Source organism: Apteryx mantelli, chromosome 22, assembly GCF_036417845.1.
Source record: "Apteryx mantelli isolate bAptMan1 chromosome 22, bAptMan1.hap1, whole genome shotgun sequence".
Lineage (NCBI taxonomy): Eukaryota > Metazoa > Chordata > Aves > Apterygiformes > Apterygidae > Apteryx > Apteryx mantelli.
The window spans coordinates 7,495,398-7,520,785 of NC_089999.1; the positions used below are offsets into that span (position 1 = coordinate 7,495,398).

The 25,388-nt window shown below is 44.6% G+C and overlaps 2 protein-coding genes across 2 annotated transcripts; one reads left to right on the forward strand and one right to left on the reverse strand.

Annotated features, from left to right (window-relative positions):
* Positions 1-4,504: 4,504 nt before the first annotated feature.
* Positions 4,505-13,441, reverse strand: MDH2 (malate dehydrogenase 2). The gene is made up of 9 exons (XM_067309453.1): positions 13,326-13,441; positions 11,427-11,595; positions 10,562-10,645; positions 9,455-9,564; positions 8,794-8,919; positions 8,056-8,133; positions 6,695-6,794; positions 5,836-5,987; positions 4,505-4,811 (listed from the first exon to the last, which is right to left on the reverse strand). The coding sequence occupies exons 1-9, from the start codon at positions 13,398-13,400 to the stop codon at positions 4,680-4,682; spliced, it is 1,026 nt and encodes a 341-aa protein (XP_067165554.1). The 5' UTR covers positions 13,401-13,441; the 3' UTR covers positions 4,505-4,679.
* Positions 13,442-13,814: 373 nt separating this feature from the next.
* Positions 13,815-24,747, forward strand: STYXL1 (serine/threonine/tyrosine interacting like 1). Its single transcript, XM_067309728.1, has 9 exons — positions 13,815-13,917; positions 14,835-14,896; positions 15,362-15,488; positions 15,827-15,883; positions 16,687-16,832; positions 18,259-18,404; positions 19,435-19,526; positions 21,548-21,657; positions 23,907-24,747. The coding sequence occupies exons 1-9, from the start codon at positions 13,815-13,817 to the stop codon at positions 24,036-24,038; spliced, it is 975 nt and encodes a 324-aa protein (XP_067165829.1). The 3' UTR covers positions 24,039-24,747.
* Positions 24,748-25,388: the final 641 nt, after the last annotated feature.

Sequence of the window (25,388 nt, forward strand, 5' to 3'; positions counted from 1 at the left end):
GCTGCCTGGGGAAAGCCCTGCCCAAAGGCAAGCTGCTGCTGCCATCTCCCGGCTCCCGGAGCCTGCCAGGAGCAGCCAGGGCTCTGGCTCAGCGGCGGCAGATCCCCAGACCTGGACTGGGCTTTGCTACAGGGTTAAGTCTCCTTACAGACTCGGATATTGCCCGAGCAGTTATTCCCATGGAGCTGCCCTCAAAACCCCCTGCCACACCTGCCACCACGGTCTAGGGCTCTGTCGGAGACCGGGGGCGCAGTTCTGGCTGGCTTCATATAGGGACGGACACTGGTACCCCCCCAAGTACAGGGCAATTAAACAAACAAGCATGCTGGTGCTCCAGGAAGGGAAAACAGTTTTCCCAGAAATAAGCATGGAGTTAGGACACCATGCTGCCAGGCTGCACTCGGTTCCTGAAGTCATTCAGCCTGAAGCCGCCTCGGGACCAAGGCTGATCGCTGTGAAATAGCCTGTCCAGAAGGTTTGCCATTTGCTTTTCTTCCCTTTTTATCCTCTCTCGTACTTCATCATGTTGCCCCAGCTGCATGGAAGTGGCAGGTGGGATCAAGTGACCTGACATCTGGCCATCTGGAATATCTTTATTTATTACTCTTAATATGTATCTCCTATGAATCTTAGCATCTGCGCTCTGGAGCAGAGCCGCCTGAAAAGGAGGCATCTTCATTTACATAAAAGATGCTGCAGTGGAAAGCGTCAGATGGTTAAAGACCATCTAGACAAAAGTCTGCTTAGTAGAAACGGGTGCACGGCCCGGCTTTCATCGCTCCCTAAATCTCTAGGACTGGAGTGACGGAACCACACGACAAGCTAGGGGTATACTTATCCTCACAACCCTGAGAAGCCCGGGAAGCTTCTCTGCCCATTTACCCCTCTCAAGTGAGGACATGGGGCCACCAAATAGTTTAAATATTTTCACTGAAAACAGCTTCTTGTACAAACTTGGACTTCCCACCTTGTGGTATATGTGGATAAAGCACCTTCTTTCTACAAAAAAGCCTAAATTCTTCCATCAAATCCAGACGCACTGCATGCGGATGTTCCCATTTTCCTCTAGGAGCCAGGCTCTGCGACAGGCTGAGGAAAAGGAGGTGATGCGCGGCCTTACGGGAAGGGACACCGCTGGTAAGATAAACCCGATTTCCCCAAACGCCAGCTCCCACAAGGCAGCACGCCGTTTGCTGGGAGGATATTTTGGTTCACATCAGGATTAGTCTGTTCTCCAGTGATGGGAGCGTTATAGCAGGTGCTGACATTCCTTAGACCAGAAGATGGAGCAGACCAGAGAAAAAGCAGGATGGAAGCAGGAGAGCGGAGCTGCGCAGCTTGTCGCCTCCTTTCAGACCTGGCCACAGCAGCCCTGTTACTCGCCTCTGCAGGTGGTAAGAGGCGACGGCTGCCGGCGTTAGCGCCAGTGCCGTGACTCAGCACGGAGGCTGTGCCGCAGTACTGAACAGGACATGGGATGAAGGTCGTCTCGTTAGAGAGATAACACCAGGAAATAACTTCCAGGGCAAAGTGTCAGCCTAATTAGGTACACTCAATTAACTCCCATTTCTCCTACCACTGAGGAGAGCTGCTGCCAGATTCCTTTCCTTCTCTAGGGAATCTGTTTCTCGAGGGAGCAACAGCCAAGTGCAAATTCCCCATGCAAGACTCGCTTGCTCTCTGGGATAAAGACCAGGCTGGTCAGGGACGCGAACCCCATATTTCCCAGTGACGATGAGAGCAAGCGAGGGAAGAGACTGGAGCTCAGAAGGGAGAGAAGGGGTGGGATGATCCCGCACTTACATATGCGGACTGTCTTCAGTCCTCATAACGATCAAGTTATCCGCCGCAGCGATGTTAGGCCAGGTGGACGGCGTGTTTGGCCAAGCAGAGGACATCTACACGAGCTAATTTCTCACCTTCAGCCAACCTCCTCCTCCTGGCCTCTTTCTCTACCGCAGAAAGCCCTAAGAAGGGTGTCTCATTTCAGCAAAAGGAGAGCTGACTTCCAGCCAGAGGGAATGGCTGCAACCCTGTTCCAAGCATGAGACATGGGATTTGGACACAAACAGGGAAAATTACCTTATCATAAAGGGGATTTCAAGGAGACCCTGAAGAATCTGCCAGTCGGCAGGTCCTGGGAAGTAATCCTCTTCCCTTCCGCCTCAGCTCCACGTACTCACGCTGTCCCCGAGTCCCTACTGTAATAAGCAAAGCAGCTTTCTGCTTGTTCCTGCAATTCCCCCACATTCTGCTGGATTTGCACTGCTGACACAAGAAAAGGATGGAATAACGGAATAACCTAAGCCATGTTATGAACCTCAAATTAAAAAAAAGAAACAAAAAACAACCCCCCCCCCCCCAAAAAAAAAAAAAACCACAGAAAACATCTCCCCTCAGAAACCTGTTCTGTTTAAAATAGCAAGACTAGAACAAGCGTGTATGATTTTCCCCCTGGTTACAAGATGAGGCTTTTCCAGCAGCCCAGGGTTTGCTAGAAGGCTGTGTCAACAGCTCCCCTTAGACCAGCTGGGTGCCGGGGGACGCATGCTGAGGGGGCTGCCCTCACTGCAGACCACTAGCTCCAGCCGATGGATAATCATCCTGGTTTTAAATAATCCACGTTGCCTATTTCTGGACACAAAACTGCTGAGAGGCCTGCAAGGACCCCTGCCATCCAGCAACCTGCTTTATCGTGGAGTCTGACATGCGCTTTCCGTTTATCTTTGTTTTGAGCACAATGTTCACATTGCATTTACTAGGTCTGGACAGCCATTTCCTCTCTAAAAGTCCTTCAGTTGCCTTATACCCCCCCCCCCAAACTTTGATTCATTTTTCCATGATTATTAATGCCATCTAACAACTACTTTGCCACAAGCCTGCTGAGTAATATGTTGACACTTCCATTTCATTACTATTTCTATAATGGAACAAAGCTTTGATACACTGAATTTCTGCAGATACATGAGTGACAAGAACTGCCTGTGGCATCTCTCCCTACGCACTCTAGAGGGCAGGGAAAGAGCCAAGCATTTTATTCTCAGTGCATATTCAACAGCATGACAATTGTGTGATCAGAAGAGTTCAGAACGATAAACTAGATCAACAAGCTATATTTAAACTGCAAACTCCTTCAGAAACTCATAAAAAGTTAGGATACTAATAAAAAAGAGCAAGACACCCACCAGTATCTATTATCTCCGGGTCTCTTCCTTAAGATAAGCTTCTACACCAGGTTCTCTTGCTCAAACTAATGCTCCCTTAATTCAGCCAGAGATGTTGGGCTTTGGCATTTCCCTCATCTAATCAAAATACAGCCTGTATTAGAATTCGACTTAGAATTCAACCTACGTGGATTAGAGCAATTCAAAGCAATAGAGTAAGCAGCCCACAGAGCACGGAGGAAGAGCGAATTAATAGCTTCCTTCATTAAAGCTTACCTTGAAAGAAGTCAGCAATTGAGCTTGTCATCACCATTTTCTTGCAGACATTTATTTTTATATTCACAAGAGGATGAACATAACCAAAGTCTATCTAGACGCTAAATCAAGGCTTTTGTTCATAACTAGAAAGAAGTCAGTCTTATCATTTTATTACTTCCTTACAGCAGGACTGACATTCCAACAGCTGTGCTCTTTTACTAATTCTTTCAAGTCACATTACATAAGAGATTAAGGCAAAGCAACCTAACAAACAGGGGCAATGCCACCTCCTGAAAAAAACACTTCTTGGATCACTTGACTGGAAGAGTTTTTCCTCTCACAAACCTCTTCACCCTGCCTTGATCTTATTTGATCACGTCTGGTTTCTTGGCTGCTGTGCTGAACAAGTAGCCCAAGCGAACACAAAAAGCAGCACAGCTCCATGCTCAGAGGAATTGCAGAATAACTGAGCACCCAGGTAGGCAAGGCTGTGTAGATACCACCCATTCCAAAATTAATTACAGACTGGATGGGCAACAGCAGTTACTATTCCAGTGTAGTGTCGGCATTGCTTATTTTCACTCATGAGTTAGCTTTTTGGAGAGAAGCTGCTTAAAGAGGTATGAAATGACAACTTTTACTTAAAAGGCAGATTTTGCAACTTTCACAAACCAGTGAAAATAAGAAAGGAGGTCTGAAATCAGCACAAGGACTGATTTGAGCAAATTTCTTAAGCTGGAGGAGCCCCTCTTGTTCCATTGTCTCTGTTCAGAGAGCAGGGCTTATCTTTTAAAATCTCATGATTTGGGGGGGAAAAAAATGCATGATTATTTTAAACACTAAACATAACTTCAGGGTTCCTTAGTCCTGAAATGTCCATCTTTGTCAGTCTGTACTGACAATGTACATTGTACATTCCCTCCTGCAAAGGAATAACCTGGGATAATTCTTATTTACAAGATCTAATAACTGGGTCACCCATTTTAAGAGGCTGGTATCTCACTACTATTGGAACCCATAACCCTTCAGACACCTGCAGCTTCCACCTTCAAAGACAAACATATTAGGACAATTCCAGTTGATACACTGAAAAAAAATGAGGCTGTTTTATTGATGATTAGAATCTGCATTGGCGACAATCATTTAACTAATACAGACAGACTTCAATCAAAGCATGAGCTTTGAATCGGAAGTCGTAAAGTGACACGATGCCTTAATAAATTAAGGAAGTTGCAATTCCTCTCCATCATCAACTCTTCACTTGAAGTTCTTTGCAAATTCCTCTCCCTTCTTAATAGAAGCCTTCAGCTCAGACATGGCCTCAGCAATCATCTTCTCTTCAAAGGGGGAGATCTTGCCAATACCTAGGTTCTTCTCAATTCCATTTTTCTGAGGGAAAAATGATTTAAGAATTAACCATTCACTTCATTACCTAGAGAACTTAACAGCTCTGATTACTTATTATCCGCCTAAGATGGAGACCCAGCCTAGGACCTCTACTGCCTGTACAGCATGCCAACCTTGTGCTTCCTTGCAAGGCTCTGAAGCGTCTGGCTACCCGAAGCAATTTTTACAGCCTTCATAAGCTTCTCATTCACTGTTCCCTCTGTGGTATGAAACCTGCAGCTAGCCACTTAGTGCTTTCAAGAGAAGATGGTACCAACTGCTCCTTTGTGCCTTATCCCGTCTTCAGTACCACAGTCCTGCACGGGAATTCTCTCCTGCTGTGCAAGCCCTTCATTTGCCACCAGCTTGCAATCTGAAACTGCTTCAGAGCTGCACTCCTAGGTTTTCCAGATCTTATGCCTACATCCAAAACCCTTCCCTCTTAACACCCCTCCGCTTCCATTCCTTCATCAGCTAGCACCTAAGACAACATACGCTGCGCTTTCCATCCCAGCTGACCTGCCAGGGCTGCAGATTCTTTGGTTTTCGCCCCACCCACAGGGGAGGATGACAAAGGAACACTTCCTTCAGAGGTCAGTGGAGTTCCAGAAAGCAATCTATTAATCCATGCTGTAGTTTCCACACATGCCTCAATTTGTGAGGGATTTGCTTGTGGCAGATCAAGTTGAGGCCATCACCTTGCTGTTTCTGGTTAATTATCTGAAAGCCCTTCATAAAGGTGCCAACTCAATGTGACCTCTCAAGACAAATTTGAAACTCTAGTTACTCAGTGAGCTGCAGCCTAAGAGCAGATAAAAGCAGCAGCATTCCAGCAAAGCAGCAGGTTTGTGCCTGCCTAAGTACAATACCAAAATATTCAAGAACTCTTAAATGTATGCTCAACTGTCAATTTTAGTGAATCTTAGCATTAGACAAAGTTGCAATCACTAAACAGAAGTGCAGAGTTAAAAACACAAGACTAAATCAGTAGCTGCTGTTTATAAGCCCCATCATTTAAAATACATACTCCAAGTAGCAGAGGTGTAGAGAAGTATGGGCTCTCTGTCTCTTCCGATCGAACAAAGGAACATTCAATAACTCCCTCCTTTCCATTCATTGCATCCACCAGAGAGAATACAAATCGAGCACCAGCATAGGCCATAGACAAGGTAGCAGATCCTGTAAAATTTGAATCACTTTTAGCACAGATCACCTTTCAATCTATTTCTTTAGTATCAAAAGGCTTCCACACTGCTATATTTACAGAGCTGCAGTGCCATTTACTTCAAACTCACAGCCACTTCAATAAATCACTGCAAAGCAATGTTTACTACCAGCAATTTTTCTTTCCACCTCTTCAGCCCTCCTCCCTCAGGGGTATGCATACACACTGTATACACAAGGAGGAAGACAGTATTCGTCGTACGTGAAATCCTCCCCTTGTCATTCCTTGTGCCTGCCTCATATTTGTAAAGACAATTAGAGTTGTGCTTCCATCATCTGTAATTAGATGCAATTCCTGGGCACAGTCCGGGTACTGGCAATAGAAGACCATAAGCTTCAATCTTATCACTAAGCAGCTGGTTTTGGTCAGCTACACACCAGGTAGTTGACCGGATTCAAAAGAGACACAGCTAAATTTGATAGAGAAGAGGATTTTTAAAGCGAAACATTCTGTGGGATCAGTTAATGTTCAGTCTTACCTACAAACTGAGCTGCTTCTACTACCACTGGTCAGGCAGTTACTGACATGGCAAAGCGGCTAGATTTGTAACCAGCAGTTCATAATTCTGCACCACAGCCATAGATAAGAATAAACTGAAGGGTACTGCCTCCATTTAGTTGGTCAACAAGGAATTATTCAAAAGCCGTAGCCAAAAACCAACCTGCTCCTGCTTTAGCTTTGACAACTTCAGTGCCAGCTTCCTGAATTCTCCCTGTAAGCTTCTCCAGCTGATCCTGAGGAAAGTCCACTTTTGGTGTGCACTAAAATGGAAGAAAATGTTACTATCAAATACCAGGACCCCTCCAGATTCAGCATAAGGCCACCCACATGGTGCTTTTTGTACAGCTGCTGTTGTTACAGGCAGTTTTAACTAGGAAAATCAGTTACCCCAGCTTACAGACTGTATGACAGACTGACCAGCTATGCAAGTTCACCAAAGCTTCTGGTTACTGCATGAATTATAACAGTAACCTAATCACGCCTAGCTTGCTCAAGAACAATCCACAGCTTGACAACAAAGCCAGGGCTTGCCATGGTTAGTTACTTGCTACCTTGTAGTTCTTTGCACTAGACAGTGATCCTCCAAGCATGAAACAGGTCTTAGGAATTTCAAAAAGCCACCTACTAAATATTTGGGTCACTGTGGCATTATGGAAGTCAAGAGCCTTATGAAGGATCCAGTCTGCAAGGAGTATTTAGAAAGTTACTGAACCTTCATATACAGCTAGGCAAGTATGTTAAGAGCAGCTGTCGTTGTCCCCATTGGCTAATGCAAGCACCCTCTCAGGATTCAGCTGCACCAAAGCCCTTGCTCTATTCCCCGAGAGCATGTCCTTCTGTGAAGGATACTTTATTCCTGCTTAGAACAAAGCTTTTCCCCTTTCCCAGGGGACTGCTCCTTAGCGTCCCTTTGTGTTGCACATATTCTAGTCATCTCCGTATGAAGCTACAGCCTAGTCTAGAACTGCATTTCATTCTTCCAAGAGCTTCTAGATTAGATTGAAGGGAACGTATATCTGACTGCCAGTCATTACTGAAGCAGGTCTCCCCACACAGCTTGAGCTCTGCCTCCTCATTTCAATTCTGGGTGTTGAAGCAGTGTTTCCAGTCCTCCAAGGCAAAGGCAGTTTCATTTTCCCCCCTGAAGCAAGGCATTCATATCATTCAACAACCATCACACACACACACACACACACAAAAAAACCCACCACCACACACACACAAATACAGCGCCAGCATATCTTGGCATCCATGCTACTCATCAGTTCTTATCCCAGAACTCCTCAGGGGAGAAAGACGAGCTATTTAAACCACTCAGAGGAGTTGAGATTTAGCTCATAAGCATTCAAGATCTTGTGCCTCATCTCAGAGGAAAAGCATCCACACAAAAGCAGGGATGATTGCCTCTGCTGCACCTTAGGAGGCTACGTGCCATGACCAAAGCACTTTGCATCAACCCTCACGTACTCATGAGGAACACCATATAGTGTGATACCACACACAGTAGTTACTATGACCTACCTGAGAGATCAGAGGGATGATAGTCTTCCCTGCATGGCCACCAATAACCGGAACACTTACTCGAGCTGGATCTAAACCCTGAAGAAAACATGAAACTTCAGCTTCTGAAGCATGTGGATAAGAAAAAGCCACCATGCTTCATTCTTTGCCCAAGGTATTTGGGCATATCTATAATTCAGTGCTACACAGGGCAGAAGTTTCACAGGCAGTTACACTCCAGGGACAAAGCTAAATCTACACAGTTGAACTGCATGTTAATCTGATGACTTTGCACAATTACAGAATAGTATTAATGCAAGTTCAGAAAAATAGCAGCAAAGCTACAAACTCCACCAGCGCTATTAGGAGCAGTCAAGTTATTACACCTCCTAGTACCGTGCAAGATATTTTATAACAGACAGCAGACACTGCTTGCAGAGACGCACTACAGTTCAAACTTCTCTGGTTGCACCAGCAGAGTTGAAAACACCAACAGAATTAAGGCAAACAGGTAGCTCACTCACAGAGGACAGCTATGAAAAAGAAAGGTCAAAGTGTCTTGAAGTGCATTTTGCAAGACAGAAACCCTATCCCCAGGTTCATCTAAAGAACAGAAAATGGGAAGCGTTGCCTTCACCTCTAGTTCTGGAGAGATCTGAGCTACTTCAGCTCTGTCCAGTGATTTGAAAAGCATTTTTGATAGATTTGATAACAGAAGCACACAGCATCCCTCCTCCAGCATCTGTTATTATGACCTACCTTTAGTTCAGCCACAAAAGTGTTTGCTCTGATAATGTCCAGTGTTGTAACACCAAAGATTCTGTTGGGATTATACACACCATGCTTCTTGAAGATTTCTGAAGTTATTGGGATGGTTGAATTTACCTACAAGCAAGAGTAAGTAAGCACACATTAAAAACAGTACAATAAAGAAGCCAATGCGTAAACTACACAGGCTAGTAAACAACCCAAAGTAAACTTTGAGCTTGAAGTCTTCTATAAGCAGTTATTTCATCTCTAAATTGAAGAGCAATTTAGAGCCAGGCTGGAATAAGTCTTCCATTTTAAATAACCATCAAGATAATAACTTGTTCATTCACATTATAAAGGCCCCTCCTCTAATGAGCTAAAGCTTCTATTCCAGCTAATACACCAGTACATATTAAAACCACAGTCATCCAGATGTTGATGATATTAAGCAATTTTATACTCAAGTTTAATCTAACTTCAATATGGCCCAAGGCAAACCGGTAATTAGAACCAGGCTTTTAGGGATTTTTTCTGCAAATACTCTATAGATCTTGAAGAACATAGTCAAGAAAATACTACTGAATGTCATGACAGGAACTTGCAGGTTACTCTAGTACTTCCAGCCTGGGTTTTCTTCTCTACATATTCAAGGTCTCCAGAAAACGCTTACCGGGTTAGAAATAATACAGATCATGGCTTCTGGACAGTGCTTTGCACAGGCAGATGTCAAACTAGCAACAATGCTAGCATTGGTGTTGAACAGGTCATCACGGGTCATACCTGAAACATACTCAGTTCAGTATTTTATTAAGCTACCCGTAGCCCATTCATTAGTGGGCAAGCGACTCAACCAAAAACCAATACTCTACTCTGGATAGAGATACAACAACTTTGGCTTCTGGTTTACTATATCCCGAAAACTCTCCAGCTGCAGTAATGGGGTAGCTCTTCTAGCTAATAAAAGATTACTGCCCTTTCAGAGAGATCAGCCCTTTTCAGGGGTGACCACTTCAGGTGCCAATTGGCAGAACCTATTTCATCTAGGCAGCTTGAAGTACAGCATCACCATACTGACCCGTATCAGTATCAGTGACGTTCACAGCAGCATAACTGCTCCTAGGATGAACCCCCGTCTACTCTGAAGTCACCTCTACCACTGCAGTCTGAACACTAATTGCCCTGTGCAAAGTATTACTAGCTATATAAGCGCTGTCTCTCATTTCTGTTCCAGCAACCACTTTATCCATGAAAAACTGAGAATTAGGAAGAGCTGGGAATAAAATCTAAACTTCCTTTACATTCCCAATAGGACACTGAAAAACAGAGTAGAAATGGAACAGATCAGAGATGCTAGGAAGGCTTAAAAGCATTCAAAGATCCTCAGAAAGAATATCATATAATTAATGTGAAACAAATGGCTTATTTTCATTCTGCTGAAAAAAAATGAAACAAAGGACCAGTTTTTGAACATAGTACTGTTTTGTGCAAGAAATACTAGGGAAGTTCAGGATTACTTACAGCCTCTCTGAAATGTCTTTGCATCTCACCCTTACACAGAAACTCCAGAAATCAAAGCTGATCTCCATTTTACAAGTGATCACTTAAGACAGAAGTTAACCATGGTGCCTGACACCACAAATTCTAGGTCACTAGCAGATCACTTATATCCAACATCAAGAAAGTCTCTGTCCATAGGCACCAGACACAGCCCCATTTAAACAGGGCTGCAGGGATACACTTCATTGAAGCCCTGGAACTTTTAACAAGGAGAACATACCTGGTTTTCTAGGGACTCCGGCAGGAATAACTACAACATTACAGCCCTTCAAACATTCTGGCAACTGCTCAGGCCCCAGGAAGCCTGGAATGGAAGACATCTAGGCATTATGATTTTGTCAGTTATTAAATAAATCTGGCAGTTGAAAAACAAAATTACAGTTAAAGGCACCCAATTCATTTTTTCTTTTAGCCTTCAATTCAGACTTATGCTCAAAAGCAAAGCAACAAGATTAGAGATGGACCCTAACTTATGTTTTGTTGTTATTTGTTTCAAAACTTACAGAATGAGAGTGGTGGAAGCCTCACATTTATCTCTGTTGAAAATACTTGATACCTCCTGTTATGTATACTCACTTTCTTAAGACCCTGGTTTGGCACTATATATTCAGTACTGCAGAAGAAGCAGACAGGCAGACACATTCAAATAAAATTTCTCCTTTAAGAAATCTTCAAATCAAATGAAGATCAGAAGATTAAGTTTTCTTTGATTTCATCAGAACTTGTTAACTAATCCAGAGAAGAAGCATGTACAATTCATGTAGGCAAACTCTTCCACCCCCCCCGCGAGTGCTAAGCCTATTTGTAGTCACACTTTTACATTTGAAATTTTAAATTCAAGTTATGAATCTCTCTTCAATGGTGCAACCACATCTCCACGTTAGTTGATCTAATCAACTAAGCCCTAGTTATCATGCACTGCTTGAGAGAAAGCTACTTAAATTGACACTAGGTTTCAGGATCACGTGAGGATTCCCCTTCACAGGAAGCACAGCAACAGGCATCTCTAAGGGTCACATCTACCAACAGAATCGCTTCAGTCAAGATCACTATGAACACAGATCGCGTACAGCAGCTTGCAGTACCTTTAACATGTGCTCTTGTCTCGATATGGCTGAGGTCAGCTGCAACGCCTGGAGTGTGAGCAATATCATAGAGGCTGAGCCTGCTCACCAGCGGGCTGTTCTTCAGGAGAAGGGAAAGGGGCTGGCCAATCCCTCCGGAGGCCCCAAGCACTGCTACCTTAGCATTGTTCTGAGGAAAAAATAAGACAAACATACCGAAGACATGTTTTGGTAGTTACTGCTCAAGGGACCTTGGAGATTTTAACATGCTTTACTTTTAGTTCTATTTTTCAGTTTCTTTATCAAGCAGTATGCAAACCAGATTGCCATTTAAGCAGTATTAGCTATCCCCATGACTGCCTCCCAAAGATCTTTAGAATTTATTGGTAAGACTTGTTAGAAAGATTTTTTTTTTTTTAAACCATCTGAGCCTCAAAAGGGAAGCAAAACAAGACAAAGCACTCAAAAGGATCGTATTCCTTCAGATGGGAATTACTTGCCACCCTGCAGACCTAGGTCTGATTTAGGGCAACATGTATTTTGCACTTTTTCCAGTTATAGTTGCGGTATCAAGAAGTATGCCATCCCATTTGGACTGTCCCCTTTGGATAATTTATGGACTACAGAAAAATAAAATAAACATTGCGCATATATGAAGAAAATATATGTGCCTGAAATAGATTCAAAATAGCACTTGCAGCTGCTTCAGGACTGAGCCTTGAGAACATTAAGTGACTATAATTTTGAGCTTTGATCAAGTGTGGCCAAGAAGCATGTAAAATCAACTCTGTTGCATTCCACTGGTGAGCCAATTTTACTCTAATGTGCTCTCTGGAAGAAAGTTATACCTCTTGAAAACTTCTGTGCCTATACTTGGATAAAAAGTCCTGCCAAGTGAGAGGAAAGTTACACTAAAAGACTAGAACAACCTTAAAATGCAATGCTCTGATAAAGCAATGGCGAACCAGAAGCTACGGTAGAGACGTGATGTGGTAATACAATTACCACTGATAAGGACATTTTTAATCACACTGTCTTACCAAATAAAGCTGTATTTGCCCAAGTTTCTGCATGAACAGCTTAATTACCCCGCTACGACAGGAAATAAAATAATTTACCCAGAAGTTAAATCAACTTAACCTTAGTTCAGTTCTCTTGCTACTGCAACAAGCGTAATTTAGTGCAAATACTCTTGAAGGGAGAGCAAAGTCTATCACTGGTCACTGCTGTGCCCCACTAGGAATAGCTTAATAACCAATTCATTGTGTTTATGACAGAGCTGATACCAAGAGCTCCAAATCTCATTACTAATAAATAAAATTCCAGTCAAAGTAACCACAAGATCCTCGCTTGTAAAGCTTATCTTTACAGCTATAACAATTATTCTGTCAACTATCATTGGCACTATTTACTTTAGAAGATAAAGAGGCCAAGAGTAGCAGTCTTTTTCCTGTATCATAAGGCCACTACTCACACATAATGGATTTCGGTATATTATGGATTACCGTTAAACCCGCAAACCTCCGGCCCTAGTTCTCAACGCCGTTTGAAAGCGGTGCCTGTTTTCAGAAGAGGGGTGAAGCAGGACATAGCTCAGGCATCACCCTCGACCCGCCACCACTTCCCCCAGAAGTGACGCGTGCCACCGGCCGGGTTACGCCGCGGGCTGCCCGACGGCCCGGTTAGACACGAGGCAGAGACGCGAGGTCACCCCGGCGCCCGAAGGCCTGAGCGACCCGGCAGCTCTGCGCCGCACCGCTGCGCCCCCGCCTCACTGCGCCCGGAGCGGCGGGGCCCGGCGGCCGCGGGGCCACGGTCACCTCGCGGCGGGGGCCGCCGGCAGCCGCAGCCCCGGCCCCGCACGGCGCGGAGCCGGCCCCGAGCGGAAGGGGCGCGGGGGCGGCCGGGACCGGCGCCTACCTGGGCGGTGGTGGCGAGGCCCCGACCGAGGCCGGCGGCGGCGGCGGCAGCGGGACGAGCGATGCGGGAGAACATGGCGCGGCGGCTCCAGTGACTCCAACGACCTCCGCGGGACGGCGCCTGCGCAAGCCCCTCCGCGCACCTCTCGCGAGACCTGAGCCCGCGCTCCGCCCGCCCCCTCCCACCCCCCGCGCAGGAGTTCTCGCGAGACGTGCAGCAACCTAGCAACCGGGCGGCGCGCGGGCGCCCCGCGCTGCCATGGCGACGGGCGCAGGCCGCGGCCCGGCCCTCCGCCGCCCCGCGCAGCGCCCGCCTGCGCCGCCGGAAGGAGAAGCCGCGACCGCGCCTTAGCGACCCGGCTGCCGCGAGGGGCCCCGGGCCTGGGGCGGGCGTCTCCCCCCGCGGCCGCGGAGCCAGGGGCCGCGCCGCCGCCGCCTGAGAGCGGCCGTGGGGGCCGGGCCCGCAGCGGGGGGGGGGGGAGGGGGGCGCATGGCGGGGCTGCAGCTCTGCGAGCCCACGGAGCTCTACAACCTCCTCAACCAGTACGGCAGGCTCTCCAGGCTCACCGAACCCAACTACCTCTGCCTGCTGGGTGAGGCAGCAAGAACGGCGGGATTTGGGGCTCCCCGTGCAGGTGGAGGCGAGGCTGGTCCTGGCCGGGCCCCCGGGGGAAGGGGGCTCGTGCGCTCCCTTGCCGGGGCTCTCGGGCCTTTCTCCCAGCCCGCTTCCCAGCCGCGAGCAGGCACTGCTCTTTCCAGCCCTTTACACGGAACACAAGCAATGGCACTGAATATTTACGGTCACTGACGTCTCGTGGCGGTTAGCCCAACAGTGGGACCGTTATGCTGCAGCCCTGATTAAATGCAAACAAGCAAGTTTACTGCCTACTGAAATTCTTGCTGCCGTTCAAACTGAATTTGGCATTCAGCTCTTCCTTCTCTAAACTGTCGTAGGGATAAATGTTCTCCATTGTGGCTCCTAGAGGTGACTATTTTAGAGATGGACAAGATTTCTTGCCCATTTTGTAATGATTGGTGATAAGCATTTGCATCTTTCATAATGCCAGTATGAAAAAAAAAGGGTGCCAGGTACTGTGATATTAAATGTTTTGATCAGGGAATCAGCTGGTTTTGGAGTCGGGGCCAGGGTCTCTCTAATGCCTCTCTCCCCAGCCAGCCTGATCTCTGGGGCAGGCACAGAGACGGGGGTACTGGAAGGCAGAACAGGGCACAGCAGAATGGAGCACAAGAGCTGCACTGTGAACACTGCAGTACAACCGTTGCGTTGGGCCTAAAGATGGTGGTATCACTTGGTGCTAGGCATATTTGGAATCACTTCAGGATTGTGGTTTATTAGATCCATTTCATAAAGTCCCAGTTTTTAAGAAATAGAATCAGTCTGTCTCTTCTTGGCATTGGTGCCTGAATTCCCATTGACTGAATTAGGAAGAGGACTCTACCTTAAATAGTACCAAATAAGCCAATTGTTCTGTCTTGGTTATTTTTTCAGATGCCCGCACTCAGCGTGAGTACGATGAGAGCCATATTATTACTGCACGCAGGATTGAACAGGTGAGGCGAGGTTACCATTTGTTTAAGCCATCCCTGGACTTTAGCAGTAAACGAAAACCGGCTTAAAATGAAAGGGAATTCTTCTAGTCTCTCCCCTGCCGGTGTCAAACATGTTTCATTTCTACCACTGGGGGGATGTGTTCTAACACAAGAAAGAAAGAAAAGGTGGCTTCAGCAACCCAAAGGATTGGGACATAGAAGCTGAATATCGGGAAAAGTATTGCACAAGACCTAACATATTGTAGTGTTGTCTCACAAAGAACAACACTGACATCTTTACCAGTGAAGCTGATGAAGCAATCCAGAGTAGTTTACATAACCGGGTCTTTCAGAATAAAGTACAAATGCAGCTCCAAACCCATCCCATAGTCCCAGAGTAGTAACTTGCGAGATGTCTGTAGGGTTGATGCCACAAGAAAAATGTGGACTTGTTCTCCTGATAGAAATCTTATGTGATTTTGCTAGAGCCCTACAGGGGAGTATCTTGTTCCGGATTCAGAGGAGTTGGAGTGTGTCAGATACTGTGTTGTGTATGATTGCGAGACCAGCTCTTTGGATCTCTGTGATTATGAGAAAGAGGAGAGTGAAAAAGGTACGTCAGCTGGCTGGAAAGGCAAACTCTGACCTCACTGCAGGATAGATACTCTTCACGTTCCTCATTTACTTTTATGAGCTTATTTGGAAGTGATCCAAATTATGCTCAGTTTTATTTGGGAAAAGAAACACCTGTGATATACCTCTGTTTTCTTACTGACTGTATTGTGTATGTTCTTAGGCTTCATAAATCCAGATATTTTGTTTCAAGGCTTCCTGGCAGGCCCAGTTCCCTGTCTTTGCACTGATCCCCACAAAGTTCTTCACTACATGTGAGGAAAAGATTCTTTTTTCACATTTCACTGAGATTTGCCTTGTCTAACTATTGCCTTTTAGGGGCCAATGCTTCTTCAGAGATCGAAAATGCTGAGTCAAGTTCCTTATGTTCACTGAGTGAGTACTTCCCTTTAAGGGTTATTAAAACCTGTCATATTATCATATTTAAAAAGAAGATTTAGCTTTAACGGAAGTGGTGTTTTGATGGAGTTCACTGAGAAGTGTGAAGAGCTGGAAACTCTTTTCCATGTACTTGTCCAGTCTTCCCTGAACCATGTAAATGTTTAGCTTTCAAACATTCTTTGGCAAGGGGCTCTGCTGTATGAAGAACCACTTCTTTTTGTTTGTTTGTTCTGAACCTGGCTCCTATTAGCTTTATAAGAACAACTATAGTTTTAGCAAAGATTTACATCTAGGCCACACCCTGATTTCTGAGGGAAAAATCTGAGAGTATAAGGTGAACAAATAAAGTGTGTGCATAAATGCTCCGTGATGAGACATTATCAAGGCAAGGTATGAAGAAGCAGAAGCAGGTTTCCATTGTGCTAATCTGTTTCTAAAGCAGACATAGGTAGAGGCGCCCTGGATGGATCTCGTGGGAGTAGGAGGGGGAGCAACCACCTCTCACATAATTTGCATCACTGAGGGTAGGTAATATTTAAAAAAGTTGTGAAAAATTTGTTCAAGACACCTCCTTCTCTCCCTTTGCTTAAAGCAGACTAAAGTGGTAAAGAAAAGAGCCTCCATAAAAATGAGATGATTAGATCTAGCTTTTAACAAGGCTTTCTACAGGCCATTAGATGAAATCCTAAGCCCAGTGAAATCAGAAGAAGTTTGCTATCAGTGTCAGTGGCCCAGATTTAACCCCAGATGCTGATGGAGACACTCTGTCCTGGCAAATAGCTTTTTGATCTCATTAGATGCTGAGGAAGGAACTGCTGTCCGATATGGCAGAGACTTAGAACAGTTCACCCGCCACCCCGTGCTCATCCTGAGGGGAGGATACAAGCGTTTTTCAGCCTGCTATCATTTTCTGAGGACTCAGAAGTTATTCTGGATGCCTCAGGTGAGATTAGACTTTAATTTCCAAGTAGAAAACATTAACATTCATATTCAACTGATGATGGCTAATGAATTCAAGTTAAATGATGTTGTGAACTTGACACAAGTAATTTCAAACAAAGAAATTAAATGCAATTTCAGTTACTGTGCCTGCCCTGAGTCACACCACTAATTCTTTTACAGCTACATTTTGGTTTTTTTCCTCTTTTATTGCATGGAAAAAAAGCTCATGAAAACACACTGGGAAGCTTTCTCTGATAACATCGAAACTGGCCTATTGGAGAGTACTGATAACTAAATGAACAGTACTGAATGAGAAAAAAACAGGTTCCTCTTTAACCTCTTTTACATGTGGTTCTCTGAGATATTACAGAAGTAAATGGTTTCAGACAGAAGTACAATTTCTCTTAAACAATCCATCCCACGTCTATAAAGCTTTTCATCTGGAAGGATCACAAAGCACACACGCTGGTGCATTGTTTCAACAGGCCCTGAAAGAAAACAGCCATCCACTGAAACTTTGGCATCCTAATAATTTGGTTTTGCCTGCAAACATTGATGTATTGAGTTTATTAAAAGCAATTACCCTCATTTCACATCTAGGACAGTATACAAAAAGGGGCACATTTAAAGGGCACTATATGGCAGAGGACATGTCATTGCAGCGTGTCTTTCATATCCGTTATTCATATTACTTCACACCTGGTTCAAATGAAAAAGCCCTTGACATGGTGCTATCCTGTGGGATGTTACAATGCAGAAGAAAATCAATTCACTTTGTGCTTCTTCGTGAGGGGTAGCAAACTGCTAAACTTCCCCATCAGATTCAGTTGGATACAGAATACTTCCTTGCCGCTGAGTTTAAGCTGCTGTTCTTTGCCTTAAACTGTTGAGCTGCTATTTTGTTCTGCTGTAGCATTAGCTGAGTTTCAGTTATGCCTATAGAGGCACAGTCAGCTACTGAGTGTTCTTTCCTTTCTTGGCACACTTATCTACTTTTATTCTCAGCCTTCATGCTGCGCAAATCAAAAGTAGTGGACTTGTTTTGTGCCACCACCTCACACCTGCAGCTCTGTCAGGCAGCAGATGATTTCACTGAGCCTTGCAGACAGTAACCAGAAAACAACAATGACTCTGTTACACCACTGTCCTTCCATGCATTATAAAAAAAATATTCTGCCTCCTGTTTAGCAGTTATTTTAAGTAATGCCACAATGGCAGCAATTCTGTTAATTGTTCTCTACAAATCTAGCAAAGACTCCAGTATTTCAGAATGTTCAGATGATTAAATGAATCATTATACTAGAATGTGTCATGGGCTGCTGACTAAGCTTGTGTTTATTTCTTCACATGACTTCAGTTTAAGAACTTATGAAGCTAATAGGAACAAATACGCTTTTTAAACTGAGCCTATGGCTTCTCTCCTGCAGGAACTAGACAACTTGCAGCCATACCCTGTAGAGATACTGCCTGCAAAGTTATATATGGGCAATTTCAAGCAGGCGTGTGACCAACAAATTCTGAAGGACTTGAAGATCAAAGCGCAGGTCAACATCTCTGAGCAGCCTGCAGCACTGTAAGTTAAGCAGTCCAGGTGTATTCTCATCAACGTGTGCATGTGGAAAAAGTGAGGTGGCACAGCATCAGAGCCCATTCGCAGAGGACTGGCTGTAAGCTTTCCAGGAATCCTCTGCATTTCCAGTCAACGAGATTCACATGCTATTTCATGCTCATTTTCCTGATCTCTGCTCCAGAGTTTGCATAGCAGCAATGCATTTCTACAGCTGTCTACCATGACTGGGTGAGAGAAGGACCGGGAGGCCCTTGGCAGAGTGAGTCCATCACATGCTACCATCCTTCAGAAAGAACCTATGTCCTTGACTGTTTCAGGACAAAGTCTCACAAACCGTGTGAAAGCTAAATCACTGGTGTTTCACACTGTTGTTCTTCCTTCCTTTCCTACATCTGTCCATTACCATTCAGCTCAATCAGCAGGCCATGGCATTTCTCAAAGTGGTGACTAAAACAGAAGAAGCGATAAATCCAGCTATCTACCTCAGGACATGTATACTAGCAGACATTTCTTATGTCTTTGGCTCCAGAAAGCATCAAAAGTCTCTGAGCCCAGGGTAATCTTCCCATGCCCTTTGCATGACACACTTTCACATCTCAAATTCTTCACCAATATTTTGCTCTCTGAATTGAGTTCTCTTGAGTTTTTGGAAGGAGGATGATGCTGTCGTAGAAAACCATATGAAGTGAATCAGGGAACTATGTTCACAAAACTATCAACATGCATGTTTTGAAATGCTATCTTGCTTTCACTTCATCTGTTTTCATTTAGCGCTTAGATAAAGCAAGCTGTAGGGTGAAGTTAAGACATCAATGCTGATACCTTGTGGAATGGCAAATCAGTAACCAAACTGTTTGATGCTGTATTACAAGCACCTTGCTGTCTTACCACAACAAATACCTTATCGTAATGTTAATGATGATGGTGAAAACTGACACGTGTAATAGCAAACAAAAAATTTATCTGCTTGCCTCAAACACATTTTTGCAATCCGCTTCACTGGTCCATGTAATGCTGTGTTGTCTTTTTCTAGGTTTGCAGAAGACAAGCTCCTCCATATATCTGTTCCAGATTCTCCCAGTGCAGATCTTTTCTCTTCCTTTCCCACCATTTGTCATTTCATAGGTGAGTTGTTCCTGATCTGAAATTCCTGAGATCTTGTTTACTCTCAGATATTAAATGGGAGTGACCGCAATTCACTCAAACAGGAAGCTCAGACAGGAGGGTCGTAATCTTTCAAGATCAGCATACTCCCAGGCAAGCCTACACACTAATGGATACAAGAGCTGCTTTAATAACCATCCTGATGGAGGGAGGGGAGATTTTAAAGGCCATCTGATACTCATTTTAAGCAACACCTCACTCTGTGATAGTAGTGAGCTTTTCACTAGATCTGTGAAGGCTTTGCTGTGGGATAGCTACCAGGGCTTCACAGGATTCCCTCCTTTTCCTTTGTTCTTAAATACAACGCTTTGACTCTTACCAGCCCAAATCTCCAATCACCAGAGCTTCATTTGAACGGGAGTGTGACACACATCAGAGAACTTACCACAGGAAGCTGCTAATCCTTGTGATTTGCAGTGCAGACCCAATGTGGCAGCTAGGGAGACTTTCAGGTGGGACAGCATGCATATGCTGACAAACCTGCCTTCAGCTCATTACATCAGAGAGGGCAAGGAAAAACATACCTTCCAGCTGAGTGCCCGCAGCAGCACAGCAGACAGTTCCTGCAAGTCCCTCCTGTGATCGTGTGCAACTACATCATTATCTTTCATCACACCTATGAAATAGCACCTGCCACAGACAAAGGCCCTACTGTGCTGAGTGTTGTATAGATCTAGAGCCAAAAGACCACCCTGTCCCCAAAGACATTACAATCCAAGTATAAAATAAGAAATGACAACTGGATACAAACAAGGAAACAATATTTGGGAATGTATTTTTCTAGTCCTAAATCGAATTTCATGACTAGCATGCACTGAAACCCAAATGCAGATATCCACTTACTTGTCTTTCAATTTTCCCCAGTTCTATTCCCAGTAGTATTTCAGAAGAAAGTCTCTTTCTCACATCAGCATGTGGAAGTTTCCAAAATAGACTATGAGAGTTTATTAGCTGTAGCCCTTGTGAAAATGTATACTGTTTACTTGATAGTCTATAGTAGATTATTTAAACTGGAACAATTATGGATGAACACTAGACTAAAGCTCCCCACGTATCCTCAGAGGAGAGGAGGTGAGCTCATGTCAGGTATGTGTCAGAGTGAGGCCATTTCCACCCACAGAACTTAGAACAGAACTGGTATCTTGTAACAGAAATAACTCAGAAAATTCTATTTTAGCATTTGAAAAAAACCAACCTCTCAACAGCAGTAAGAGGCTTTGCCCTACAAGTTCTAGAGTGCAATTGTTAGTATTCCAAAACATGTCATGCTGTCTGCTCTGGAGAGGGAGGGAAAAAGTTCAAAAGATTATTAATAAAATATAGAACCGATCAGGCATAGGTGGCAGAGGTGATGTGGTCAGGAGTGAGTGACGACATCCTCTTAAAGCCAAGTGGTGATCTGTAGAAAATGAGTTTGTTAATCTTAGCAAATTTCACTAGCACATATCCACAACATAATAAAAACAACACCCTCCTGGCATGTATATGTTTTCTGCTGGTGATCCCCACAGAGGGATAAGGTACACGAAGTCTAAGTCCCTTCCAGCTTGAGAGCTGATTCCTTCAGCTGGAGCAGAGAACACTGATAAGACATTTCTGATGCATTCATCAGGAATTTCGTTATCTTTAAACCTGTCTGGGAAGAGTGTGAGTAGCTGATTTGATGTTGACCACAGCTGATGAGTCATCATAGGCCACTTTCATCACAGTTACCTGACATAAAGGTGAAGCTGATCTGTCTTGAAGCATTGACTGGTCGTTATCATTTGATTTCGGTCTTCTCGGCCACATTTGAACTCAGTGGGTTTCTAACAAAGACAAATGCTTACAAAACCAGGAACTGGCAGTGCCCATCTGTTCCTGTCAGAGTTCATGAGGGCTCCTGTCTCTCAGGCTAGTAATCTGTCAGCTTTCACTGCATCTTTACTTTACAATTGGAAGCTTGATTTCTTGTATCACTAATTTGGCATTTCTTTATTCAGATGCTCAGCTGAATTATGGAGCAGTGCTGGTGTTCTCTAGCCTGGGGATAAGCCGGAGCAGCACAGTAACCATGGCCTATCTTATGCATTCCTCACAATTTTCCCTGAAGGTACATCACTTTCATACTTCCCACAGATGCTGCCTGGGTCTGTAGTTTATTTCTGTTCCTGAAGTCTTCCTCATGAGGAATAAATCATCTGTGCTTTCATACGAACTGTCTACTTGATAATGTAATAGATTCTATTAGGTCAGATTGTGTCTTATTTATACCATTAAAAATTAGGCTTGGGTGTGATTTTGAATCTGTGACTCCTTACTCTGGCATCTATGATATTCTTATATTTCCTTGCTTAGCTACAGGGCTACAAAAATAACACAGTGGTTACAGATTTTAGGGGTTCTGCTCTCCTAGATCTGAGAAAGAGACTATTTGGGAGCTACTTGAGTTGATCCCATCTCTTATTACCATGGGGTTACAGGGAGGTTCAGACTCCAGTGCTTACAGAGCACCACTGGGCTCAGCAGCGCTGACTTTTTCAGAAAACCTAGTTTATTCCCCCAGAAGCAATCCCCTCCCACTGATACTACTGTAGGGAAATCTGGAATGGGATAATACTAGACCAGGAGGGATCTACAGGTTAAAGGGCCAGTACATTCCATTCCATAGCTCTGAATTACGTAAGAAAAGCAATGAAGGTTGAGAATTACCCAGCTGTGTACTAGACTGGCTGCCTTTACCAGTTCCGAGGCCCTTTTTCCCTCTGCCCACAACACACAGGCATTGTGCTGTTAGAGGCAATATCTCGTCGTGCTTGCTTAGCACAGACCAGGCTAGTGTTATCTGATCAATGGGAATTGAAAGAAGGCCTCTTAAAAATCTTGTCCTTGTTTGGAAAGTGTTTTCTCCTGTGGGAGCTTGAAAGCTTTCAGTGAAGCTGGGCATGTGCCTAATCATTTAATTGATTTTGTGCAAACATTTGCAACATAAGAGGAAATTCCCTACCATCAGTGTGTGCCAAAGGGTAATTTCAGGTTGAGTGTGCCAGCAGGGCACTAGATATTATCTGGCCTCTGCTACTAATGTTGGGTGTGATTGCTCCTGCAGACTGATAACCATTCCCTTGCTGTTTGCCCCTGCATGCTAAATTATTGGAGGTGCTTGCAGCTGCAGTGCAAAAGTCAAAGGCTGATCCTTGCAATTTCTCTCGGTTGAGATCAACAGGTTGGTCTCGGCATCTTGCCAAGTGCAAAAAAAGAAAAAAGAAGTAAAGGGCAACACCACAGCAGCATCCTGCAGCTGGCCTGGGTAGTGCTTACGCTGTTGACTGGGTAAAGCTTTCCTGGGGGATTACTCTGGCAGACAAATTTGTTTGTTGCAGACTGAAGCAGTGCAACAGACTCCTGTGTGATCCTTCACCCAGTGTAGGCAGAGATCTTCGAAAGTTTTTAGTATGGCTCCAGGACTCCCAAAGACATGGATATTGCAAAAGAAAGGCACATTTGGGGTGTGCAGCCCCTTATTCAATTAGTAATTGATGCGTGAGTAAATCTATTGGGTTTGGGAGAACTGCAGAAATCCATACCATGGGCTCAGAACAGTAAATATTGGGTGATCAGCCTCAGAGCCTGCAGAATCACTGAGATTAGAAAAACAAACTAATGGAGCACAATCTTTTAACCTTTGGTCTCATTACGCTTAAGCAATCCTCTGATTGTTGGGGGAACTCTGTTTTGTAAGTCGGAAGATGAGCACTACTTGGTAAACCCAAGGATACAGCTGGAGCAAAGCGGAGAGCTGCCAGTGGACCTGCCATGTGTAGCAGAGTTCTAGCTGATTACGTGAAGCTAATAAATAATGAAGGTGGCTGTAGTTAACATGGGGGGGGATAACTGGATGGCTTCCCAGCTGCTCTGCCACATCAGGTCACACCAATTCAGAAACATGATAACCTTTGTTGCTTAGCCGTAGATAGCTGATACTTCAATGCTTCATTTATCACCCGTGGAAGAAGCAGCATTTTAGTGGAGCCTGTGGTGGAAATCCAGGACTGCATCACTCCATCAGTGTAAAATAATGCAAGATATATGGCACATAAAGAGAGAAGCCTGAGCTGTCCTCATATCCAGGAGAGCAGGTTATAAAGATGAAAGACTCCTCTGAAGTTCTCATCTGGATCCAGACTGTCCCTACTTTGGTAGCCAACATCCTTATCTACAGGTTTCTGCTATCTGACACATAATACCAAGGAAGTAAATACGAAGCTGTGTAGCTCACAAATGTAGTTGCTCAGTATAAGTACATGAGGTTTGTTTTCAGTTCAAATTCCTAACACTTCTTTTCTTCCTTTTTGTTTACAGGAAGCTTGGGAATACGTTCAGAAGTGCAAAACAAACATGAGACCAAACCGGGGCTTTGTGAAACAGCTTTCAGACTGGGAGACCCAAATCTATCGGACCACAATCACAGATATCTCTGAACCAAATTATTGACAGGCAGCAAAGAGAACAGCCGGCAGGGAAAGATGCTTTCCTGTCCCTGCCAATGTCTGATCTATAGGTAGAAGGTGACTTGAACTGTGTTTGAAAAACATCTTAACATTATGGAATAGTTTTCATCTTTAGCAGGCATCATTTTGGGTCAAGTTGTGGAGACATTAGGGGAACTTACTTGTGCTGTTGAAGGGGGTAGTTTGGGGAAAGCAAGGCCAGAAGGATGCGGCCCCTTATACACTACGTGTCTCTTTCATAAGCTAAGGGGATTATTATAACCACATTATCAGCCATGCTCATTACCCCAGCTATGGGGAAATCATTAGGACTATCTCTGAAAAAGTTTATCGATCGGTAGTGAGGGATGGTTATTTGAGAGTCGGACTACACCCCGTTCCAGCCCAGAGAGATAAAGACAGAATTTCCTCATTTCAGAAGTTCCTCCATTCTGAACATATCTTCTCAGATACTGGCAGACACCAGGACCCAGAAACAGCCTCTCACAGACTTGTGGATTTGCTTGTGTTGGGCCAGCCCGTCTAGCAAGACCTGGTACATGCCTTCCACTTACCTTCTTCTAATACAATAACCTAACTTCTTTGCATGGCAGAGAATTTTGAAGCATCTATCCTGTTACATAAAATCTAAATTCAATACTATCCTGTCTTTTAGCACTGTAAATTCTTTGTTTTGACACCTCAAAATAAAACGCTACAGAAAATTCTCTAGGGCTTTATTGCACTCTGTGCTAAGAATTTAACTGTCTTTCATTTTAGATCTTCTCCTGAAATTTGAAAGTCAAATATGTCCAGCTGGGGACAATATTAGTCAGTCCTTACCTTTTTGTAAATGAATTTTGATCACTAGCCATTCCAAACTGCTGAAAAGCGCAACCTTTGGGAGAGGGGACCCATCCTGTAAACCTCAGCAAAGCCTTTGTTTGCTGTCCACCTACTGCAGCGTGATCTGTGAAAAGGTGTATTAATTTTGGCCTTTCCCATTCCAGAGGTGTTATTTACAATGCAAAATACCACTGCTGTCACTGAACAGGACTCTGTTTGTGTAGCTCCCTCGTGGTCTGGAAGTGGTTTATAACAGGGCCTCAGCGGCAGGACATGCCTGCGTGCACCGCGGCACTCGCTCTCCCTGAGGCGCGATCCTGCTCCACGTCTCGGGCTCCCAAAACACTTGGGCAAACACGTGCTTCTGGGTGCGTTGTTGCAGAGCAAAGCTGCAACGAAAGGTGGAGACTTTTCCAAGATGCCGACAGAGACCCGCGAGCGACGCGGGCAGGCAGCGCTCCCGAGGGGGCCCCGCGCGGCAGCAGGCTGGTGGCACCTCTTATGTCCT